The following is a 9,839-nucleotide window of genomic DNA, read 5'->3' on the forward strand; positions in this document are numbered from 1 at the left end:
GAGGTCCCTTTGCCTCTTAGCAAGGAGAAGTGCTCTGACCTGGTTCTGGGCCAGAGCAGTTTATGAACCCAGAGCACTGTTTATCTAGCCTCCTTTCCTGTTGTTACTGCTTTCTTCCTCGAGTGTTTGCTTTTTCATATTATAAAAGTAATATATGATTCAATATTTGGCATATATTAGGAGCTCAATAAATGTGTTGGCTGAGTGAATATGCTCATTGTGGGAAAATGGAAACAATATAGATTGTATGTTATAGAAAAATATAAAGTAAAGCAACTATCCCCAACCTATGGGTATAAGCTGTGAAGTTCGGGTGCGCTGTTGACTTCTGCTAGGATGGGACACTTGCCACTGTCTACTTCCCACTCAGTGCCTCCCATATCACCCCTAAATGGCTTCCAGGTCCATCTCCTTTCTTTCGGCCTCTCCCCAGCTTTCCATGCCCTGCTGCCTCTCCCAGATCTTGGCACTGGGTCCACACTCTCATCCTGTCCATTTAGGTTGGTTAAGGTAGGCCAGGTGCCCTGTCGAGCCAGCCTTGCCTGTTAGAGGAACATGGAGTCCCCACTCATAATTTAAAGGATGCCAAGAAGTCTTGTCCAATATGCCTTCCCCTAACCTCGGTACCCAGTTCCCTTTCCTAGGAGGAATAGCCCCTTAGGTTAACACTTTAGTATGAATTAGTTTATTGGATCCTTCCTTTCTGATTAGAGAGGAAGTAGATACAACAGTGCCCTGAGAGGACAAGAGGGAGTAGGAAGGAAAAGGTGAGGCAAAATTGGCTGGCCCTACTTTTGTCTGCACCTAGTTGACTTTTGCTCAGTGCCTCTTTCCTGCCACTCACACAGAATATGAAAACTAGCCCCTGCTTTTTAGCCAGAACTGCACAGCTTTAATGAAGGGTAAGTTAAACCCAATTAACAGCTAAAGTCTGAAGAGTGCCTAGGGTACAGATTTTGGAGGCAGGCAGATCCTGGGTTGAAATCTGAATTCATTTCCTGATTATGGTGTGGCTTTCAGCAAGCTACACCATCTTTCTGGACCTCAGGAAAATAGAGATGCCATGAGAATGAAACGAGCTGATATGCATCAAGGGCCTGACACAGTCAAGCACCAAATATATTCCCGTGCTCTTCCTTAGGGTCAGAACTGTGGGGTCAGACTCAACTCCTCAGGCAAGGCCCAAGTATGGTCCCAGCACTGCCCATTCATGATTAGATCACCCCTATACCTCTTCGCCTTTCACCAGGTGCCTTCATATATGCTCCAGCGGACCAAAACCGGTAAGGGCTTACTTAACTATAAGAAACATATAAATATTTAGGACATGCTTAGTCAGTTAATCATCTTATTTTACATCTAGATTTAGGAAGAAATGAAGGCATTTCTTAATGCCTTAAGATTGTCCTGTAATTTCCTATGTTAACTTTTGTCCCCTCATTATGATTATAAACGTCTTGTGGGAAAAGACCATTTTTACATATGTCACCTCTTACTACAGCCTTGTGAAGTAGGTAATATTGTTCCTATTTTATGAGTGCCCAAAGCCATAGCCAGTAGGAGGCAGAGCAAGCCTGTGACCAGGCTCTGACCATGCTCTAGCTTTGCCTCTCTCATCCTGTTGGGTCAGACCACTGTGTGGCCTTTAGAATGGCCAAAAGCATCGTGGGGGCAATGACACAGAGTGGTTTGAATAGTGCCGGTGTCTCTGTGCTAAAGAAAAAATATATATAATTTTATTTTTTTGCAGACCCAATGTTCCAACTTAGACTTTACAGTCCCGTTCATGTTTAAAAAACGAAAATAAAAAACAAGACAAAAAAAGCCATGGCCTGTTCTTCTCATTCATACGTAAGAATTCACGCTTCTAAAGGGGGCAAGAGTAATAGAGGAGGGCAAGGCATTTAAAAATTAGTTCTCAGTCTTTCCCCCTTTGGTAAGTTATTCTTAGAAAGAATTAGGAGAGAAAGCTTTGGGTGGCCAGGGCAATCACTCTCAGGCTGAGAGCCCATCTGAGTTAGCTCTGCCTGCAGAACGCCTAACTAGACACCCACCAGATCAAAGCCAAAGCCACACTGCCCCCCTGAGCAACATGTGACTGCTTAGAAGGAAATAGCCAAGGTGAACCCATAATGTTAACACAAACCTAAAAAGTGGTGACAAATGTTACAGTGACATTTAAGAATTTAGTAAGGAAACCAGGACAGGAAAGATCTTAAACCACACAGGAAGCTTGTCACAAGTCTCAAGTATTTTATTTTCAGAACAGAAGCTGGTTTTATTTTTAAAAAGAGAAGGGGGTGGAGGACATGATAAATGCTAGTGAGGTGCCATTTCCCTTCTTCCAGGATCTAACTGCCAGCTAGCTCTTCCATAAAAACACATGAAATCAGAGCCAGGGCATGCTATATGAGAACGGCCTTTAGAGAGAATCTAGTCCAACCTCACAGCGAGGATGCTCTTCCTTGCTCAAATGTTAGAGGCAAGCAGTCTGGATTCTGAACCTGGGTTCTGGTCTGAATTGTGCTGCTGGCATCAGCCTCAGGACACAGTACACTTCTATTTATCAGACCTCTGGGGAACATCTCCAGTTTGACCCCCGCCCTACAGATTCCCCTAGAAAGTAAGAAAAATGAAGCTTTAAGGGTCATTTCTTCTTGTGAATGGGGCAAGGAAAGTAAGTAAAAGGATTCAAGAAAAACATACCAGAAGGCAGGAAGGGACTGACCCCCTGAGCACAAGGTGCTTGCACCAAATGTTTGAAAGAGGATGTCTGGCAGTGGGGCGGGGGTGGAGGGAGGAGGAGAGGCAGGGCCTGCACAGGCCTGGCCTCTACCGAAATTGGCCTGGTTGCCATCAGTCTCTCAGCATACCTAGGGAAGTGGCAGCTCATAGGAACCTATTAAAGCCTCCAGCCAGAAAACCCAACAAGCACGCAGAGATTTTATAGTCAGTCACTCAGCAGGGAGGCCATCATCCAAACAATAGAAAGGGAGTAGGGAAGGGGGTCAGCCAGGAGCTGGCCATGGCTCAGACACAAAGTCCTTTCACAGTCACTGAGATTAGGTAGCAGAGAAATAGCAAAGCTGGAGAGAGGATGTAGAAACAGAGGGAGCAGCTATTGGGGCCCACACAGGGTCTGGGCCCCAGAACTCTGAGCACATGGAATTCAAAGGGAAAAAAGGGGAGTTAGTAGAGGAAGGAGAAAAGGTAGAAAAAAAATCAACTGCAAAACCCAAACAGCTTGTTTTGGACCTGGTAAGGTGAGGGGCTGGAAGCACAGATAGTGCATTGAGTGTAAACATTTTTCCTCCATTATTCCCCACTGCGAGAGTAGGGGGAGGTTCAAGGAGAGCTGTGGTCAAGCTATCGGCCCCTTTTGTGTCACTGTCCACATGGACATCTTCTATCAACAAGCCCCCAAGAAGTTGGGGGAGAGGGGTCCCAAGTGGAAACCTGAGGCCCAGAAAGCAAATGTGATGTGTCACCCAAAGCTAGCGAGTGACAGAGTCAAAACTACAATCTATGACTTCTGGGTTTATTATATGTCCAGGGTTTATTATACCACACAAAACTTCCCAAGCATAAGAAGGGAGAAGGAGAAACAAAAATTTTTACAATTTTGCTCCACCCCATCCTACTGCAGGGTGGAGGAGAGTATTTCCTGGCCTTGCTCCCAACTGTCTTCCTGTACTCTTACCTCCCCTAAAAATACTTATCCTGCTTCAAAGATTCCAAGAGTGATGTCCACACCAAGACTATTAGTGAGCAACCCCTGGATGTCCCTTGTCATCATCTTCAACAAAAGGAATACCAGGGAGGAAGGGTGGGCAGGGGTAGGGTTTGCTCACCCTATTCCATGAAGCCTTTCTTTTCCCTGGAGATTCTCTTAGCCAGAGCAGAGGTCAAAAGTAACTAGCACCGTTTCTGATCTACACCAAACTTCCTAGAGGGAGGACAGGTGGAGAACTGGATTTCCTGTTTCACATCTATCCAGGAAACCCACCAAAGCTGTTGTTCTGAGCCAAGATCTAACCCATCTAGCAAGAAACCTCAGGAAGGATAAGAGTTCTGGGTGCAGAGGGAGGGAGAGAGGAGGACAAGCCAATGGCTGATACTCCACAGACCCTGTAATAACACTGGCACCAAACCCCAGCTGGATCCAGTGGCCATGTTGAATGCAACTTCCGAGTATTTTGTCTTTATTTTTTGCAAGCAGCATCAGTGCATGATGCAACAAAAGTTGAAAGCACAGAGGTAGAAATGCTCACTCACCCAAGAAAGGGTGCAGTTTGGTCCTTAGAGTATGAACCCTCTGCTCCCCGCAAGCTGAGAAGAGAGGAGAAGGATTGAGGAAGATCCTGGGTGAGCTTCTCCCTTGAAGGAGAGCAGCTGGGCAGCTCCCAGGAGCCCAGCTCTTTCTGGGAATTCATGGCCACAAATTCAGATAGGAATGAAGAGAGTGGTGTTATGTATGGTGGGGAGAGCAGGGCCTCCCCAGATCTCCTACTGAATGCAAGGGGCCACAGGGTGGACTTAAGAAAACAACACTACACATACACAGAGACATAGATTTTGCATCTACCATCTGGAAGAAATCTGGAAGACACATAGGGGGATAGTGGATTCTGAGTCAATTTCAAGGCATGGGACAGTCGTCACTAACCACAGCCTAAAAGAAGCTGGCACTTCCAAGCAAGGGGGAAGGCCCAAGGCCCAGTAACCCCAGTTGGGGCACCCCATTTCCTCTATCCCCCCCCCAACACGCACACATACACAATGGATAGGAATTAGGATGGAGGTGGGAAAAGCGAGAAGCAGAGTTATCCAGCCCCTTGGAGGCTAGGATTAGGGTCAGGCATGGAGAAGGGAGAATAGAGTAAGTGGAACTTCCTCCCTCACCATTAGCTGCTGGTCTCCCTCAAAGCAGTCTTGATCCAAGGGGTGCAGAAGGACACACTGGCCTTTAGCCCTATTAAGTTACCTCTTCCAAACAGCCTGATCAGATCTAGGTGAGAGAAGGTCGGAGGACAAGAGAGCTGGGGTCTCTCAACCGGAAAGCAAGCCCCCCTCCTTTATGTCCCTCAATTTTGGGAGGCCACAGCCAGAGTGTTGACATAGCCATGCGCCCCTCCTTCGTTTTCCGAGATGCAGTGACCCAGCTGAGAACCTCCCTGAGGTGGTGGCAGAGGAGGCGGTGGCGGTGGGGCAGAGGGTGGAGCGCCATAGGCTCCTCTGGCCCGACTGGGGGAGGCCCGACTCCCCGGGTCCCAACAGCCTTCTAGGGCTTCCAGACCACGACAACCGAGGAAGAAAAGGTTCTTGAGCATGAAGATAGAGAGGGGCTGCTGGTAGCTCACCACCAGCAGGCAGCGCAGCGCCAGCAAGGGCACGTCCACCAGGCAGCCGCCCAGCAGGCGCAGGAGGCGGCTGCAGCTTCCGGGCCCCGACGCCTGGCCCCAGGGCGAAACTGCGGCTGCAGCGTTGAGCTCGTAGAGCCAAAGCACTGGCGAGGCGAGGGTGAGAAAATAAACAGCGATGAGCAAGTAGCGCAGGTGTGCGGGTAGCGGCACTCGTCCTTCCAGCATCAGCTCCACCAGGGTGAAGCTGTCGAGCAGGTCCAGACACGTGCCCAGGAAGCAGCCAGCGGCGCGGTGCTGCTGGGGCTGCAGAAGCAGGGGTCCCGTAGAGCCCGGAGGGGCTCCCGCCTCGCTGATGGCCCGCACAAGGCTGTAGAGTAGAGGAACCGACAGCGCCATGGTGAGGCGGAAGCCGGTGGTGCCGAAGGGCGCGCGTAGCTCGATGAGGTCTAGGATGGACGTGCCCAGGATGAGCACCACCTTGGGCGTGAAGGCGATGGAGTAGATGAGCCAGGCCAGGTAGGCGAAGGCGAACTCGCCCGCCGCCGCGGTCGCCCCTGGGCCGCCCCCCGGGCCGCCGGCGACCCCGCGGCCGCCGCGCGCCTTGGCCCCGGCCGCAGCCCCGGCGGAGGCGGCGGGCAGGTGCAGAGGCGGCGCAGCGTGGTGGTGGTGCTGGTGGTGGTTGTGCACGCCGCTCGCCGCGCCGCCCCGACGGCCCCGGCTGTTCTTGGCGAAGAAGATGGCCCAGCCCACCACCACTACCAGGTCGGTGGCGATCCAGGAGCACCAGTACAGGTCGGTGACAGCGATGAGGTACAGGTCCAGCAACCCGCCCTGAGCCAGCAGCAGCACCACGGACAGCGCCTGGTAACCCCAATGGCACCCGGGACTGGGGGCGCAGCCGCGGCGCCGACCCCTGCGTCCCGGCCGGGCTGGGCGGCAGCAGCAGCAGCAGCAACACGAACAGCAGGAGGCGCTGCTGCCGGTCCCGGTGCCGCCCGCACCCCCAGCCGAACGGCCCCCGGGGCCACCGACGCCCCCAGACGCCGTGCCTCCGCCGAAGCCCGCGGCTGTCATGCTGCAGGAGGAGGTGGGCGTGGAGGTGGAGGAAGGAGTGGAGGCCGAAGAGGAGAAGGCGGCGGGTGAGGGGTCGGCGGCTGGGGCGCCCCCCTGAGCCAGGGGCCCCGGGATTCCGGCGGTGGCGGCGGGCACCAGCGGCTTGCTGATGCTGACGCTCTCGTCGTCGTCCTCCCTCTCCGCGCTGGTGTTGCTGCTGGGGGAGCCGCCGCCCCCGCCGCGTCTGCCGCCGCTTCCCCCCCGGCTGGTGCTGGCGCTGGTGCTGGTGCTGCTATCGCCTGAGCCTCTCCGGCCGTGGGGGGAACCCCCCCGGAGGTAGAGGGGCTGCGGCCGGGCGGCGGCGGGGGGCGGCGGGAAAGAGCCGGACGAGGACGAGACCGAGCGGGGTTGCCCGAGAGCTGGGCGCATTGTCCTCCGGGGGGCTGGCAGCTGTTTCCTCCCCGCCAACCCTGGGCTGGCGAGGCTGCCGAAGGGAGCCGGGCCAGCCGCCGCCTCCTCCCCAGCGGCGGGACTCGTACCCGGGTTGGGCAGCAGCGATATCCGGACTGGAGCCGCGGGACTGGGCGAGCCGAGCCCCGGGTGGCTGGGAGCTCGGGTTGGCGAGTAGCTGAACCCGCGGTGGTGACGGCGGGCGCTACGGGGCGGGGGCGAGCCCAGGCAGAGAGGAAAGGGAGGCTGGCTGCGGGGAAACCAGGACTGGATTCCAAGGAGAGAGGAGGAGGAGAGACCAGAGAGGAGAAAGCATGGTTCCCTGGATCAGTAGGAGGAAAAGGGTGGTGAGGGGAGCAAGAATCATTAGGGTGGGGAGCCTTGTAGGCCAGGAGGATGAGAGGAGAGGAGGGTAGGTGTCACAATGAGGAGTGCCAAGGGAGTGAGGAGATCAGCACTTGGAGAACCTAAAGGAAGCACAGAATTCCTAGAGAAGTCCATCTGAGGTCCCACCAGCAGAAGCTGTAGAGCATTAGTGGTGAGTGACTTCTTGGCCTTGCTCTCAGCATAGCCACGCCTCCAAGCACCAGGCTCAGGAGAGAGGTTCAGGCCTCTGCTCCTGGTCAGCATCCTTTCTTTTGCAGGCATCAAGGCAGCTTTGGCCTCTACACTGTCCAGTGCCCTTTCCATGGGGCCATCCTGCCTCTCCTTATACACTTAAAAACTAATGAAGGAGTCAGGCCATACCGATTAAAAGGACCAGGAACAGCAGCCCCAGTCATGTAATCATATACATATATGCATTCATGTTTCCTGCACTGGGTTCAGTGAACCACCTACAAGGGGTCCCAATATTCAGAGAATGAAGTTCTCTGAATATAAGTGCTTGGGAAGAGAGGACAGGTAAAATAATTATTTATAAGGTCCCCGTCATGTGGGGCTTTTGATATTCTCAGTGCTTTTTAAAGCAGGAATTGGAAACAATAGAAAGATGTATCTAGCAGAGAGGAAAATAAAGGGACATTTAGAAGTATTGGTACCATGATAGAAACAAAGGCTCAAAGTGGGTGGTGGTGAATGTTACAACCCACCAAAGTGGACAGTAGGCACAGTGGCCCTGTACCTACAAGTGCAAAGCTTATACTGACTCACTCTCATGGACTCAGTCCATGACTGGGGCTGGATATCTGGCAGCACCTCAGGAAGGCAGCAGGTAGAGTTATGCCTTTAGGAGTTTAGGAGAGAAAAAATGACTAGAGCAGTTGGGCTCAAAATAAAAAACATGAGGCTCATGTATAATGCAAACATCCCAGCCACATCAAAGCAAGACCAGAAGCTTGCCTGCCCCTTCATCCTCCACATTCTGCAGGTTGCATGTTCCTTGCCTTCATTTCATTACCCTTAAACCTTCTGCTGCTGGTCTCACCTTCCTAGACAACACCATGAAACCCAAGGTGGGGGGATCAGTGGAACACAATGGTTGGTGGACCAGGACTTGCCTCTAAACCTGCTTCTTGAATTAGGGTCAGTTTGAGCCAAACATGCTTTCTCCAGTCTCTCAGAGGGCAGTCTGTATAACTAATCCATGGAGATGTGAGATTTAGAACTCAAAACCAACATTATTTCCATCCACCCCAGAACACACAACCTTTGAAAAGCTCTATGTCCAATTGTCATGAAAGGCAGAGGAGGTATGGTGGTAAGAACTTGAGCTCTGGGGTCAGTGGTCTCAACTCTGCCACTGAGTTTCTGTGATCTTGGACTGGTTATTTCACCTCTGTGAGCCTCCAATTATCGAACTGTAAAAATGAACTGATATCTACCTTAACAGACTATTGTATAAAGAGAGGTCGTGTGTTCAAAGGGTTTAACCCCAGTACCCAGAGTGGAGTATGTATTCAGTTAAAGGTAGCTGGTTATGATCAATGTTATCGTCATAACTCCATTTATCTCATGTTTAACCTCCCAGGGAACATTTACTTATAGCACAGGACACTAATGACTTCTCTGGGCTGGATTCTTTGCTGAGGCCACATTCAGAGTTCTGTTCTCCCATAGCTTTGCACTTCGGTAAGTGCCAGGGAGCAAAGCTGCTCTCAATTAGGAGCAGTGGTTCTTGGAGCTGATCTTCACAGTGTGAGAGGTTCAGCTATGCCAGCTGATGCCAAGGCCCACCCACATGGGGCAAGGTGGGGGCTAAACAGCAGATACAACCTGCACTCATGAGCATCACAGCAGATCCAGCAGATGTTAGAGCTGAGCCAGTCCAGGTTAGAAAGCAGATTGGGGAGCTGCCAACTACTAATGGGAGTGATTACAGGCACTCTCCCAGCTCTCCCCAAGAGAAAATACCAGCCAACAACTACCCTGAAAGTTGGCCCAAGATTTCTGCTCAAGTTAATAAAGAAGTTGAAGAAGAACCAGAAGCAGCTGATGAAGACAAAGAACTTGGCTCCTGAGAGATCACTGACGAATCTGTCCCCACTCTCCCACCCTCATGTCCCTCTACCCTGGCCCACTCACACATCCTCCCCTCCTGCTCTCACTGGCCAGGTGCCTCTGCGAGGACAGTTTCCTCCCTGGTAACTTGTAACAGCCCTTGGATGTTATTCATTGTATTTGTGGGAAATGTACTGTCAATCAGTCAGATTAACTTTCTGTATGAGATTCTTTAGCCCAATTTCTTTCAGGTCTGAAGCTCCTGAATATAAATACCACAAATAATAAGGATGAGAAATCAGGGTATATGACAGAATAAGTTGATGGTCTGAGTGTTAGAAGGATTTCCTCTTTGCACTGTTTTTTTTTTTTCCTAATCTTCTATGTATACACACACACACACACAGAGCCTTTCCTTGAGCCTGGAAAGGACTTGACAAAGATGTGACGAGGGTAAAAAGAAGACAAAAGACTTTCTCATATATAAAGTGAGTACAAATATCCTACATGTATCTAGAAAAGGGAAGATACAGT

The 9,839-nt window shown here is 51.5% G+C and overlaps 1 protein-coding gene across 1 annotated transcript; it reads right to left on the minus strand.

Moving 5' to 3' along the window:
* Nucleotides 1–2,211: 2,211 nt before the first annotated feature.
* TMEM121B (transmembrane protein 121B) lies at nt 2,212–7,310 on the minus strand. The gene has a single exon (XM_039869225.1). The coding sequence runs from the start codon at nt 6,843–6,845 to the stop codon at nt 5,085–5,087; it is 1,761 nt and encodes a 586-aa protein (XP_039725159.1). The 5' UTR covers nt 6,846–7,310; the 3' UTR covers nt 2,212–5,084.
* Nucleotides 7,311–9,839: the final 2,529 nt, after the last annotated feature.

The sequence above is a fragment of the Pteropus medius genome, unplaced genomic scaffold (genome assembly GCF_902729225.1).
Source record: "Pteropus medius unplaced genomic scaffold, Ma_sr-lr_union100, whole genome shotgun sequence".
NCBI lineage: Eukaryota > Metazoa > Chordata > Mammalia > Chiroptera > Pteropodidae > Pteropus > Pteropus medius.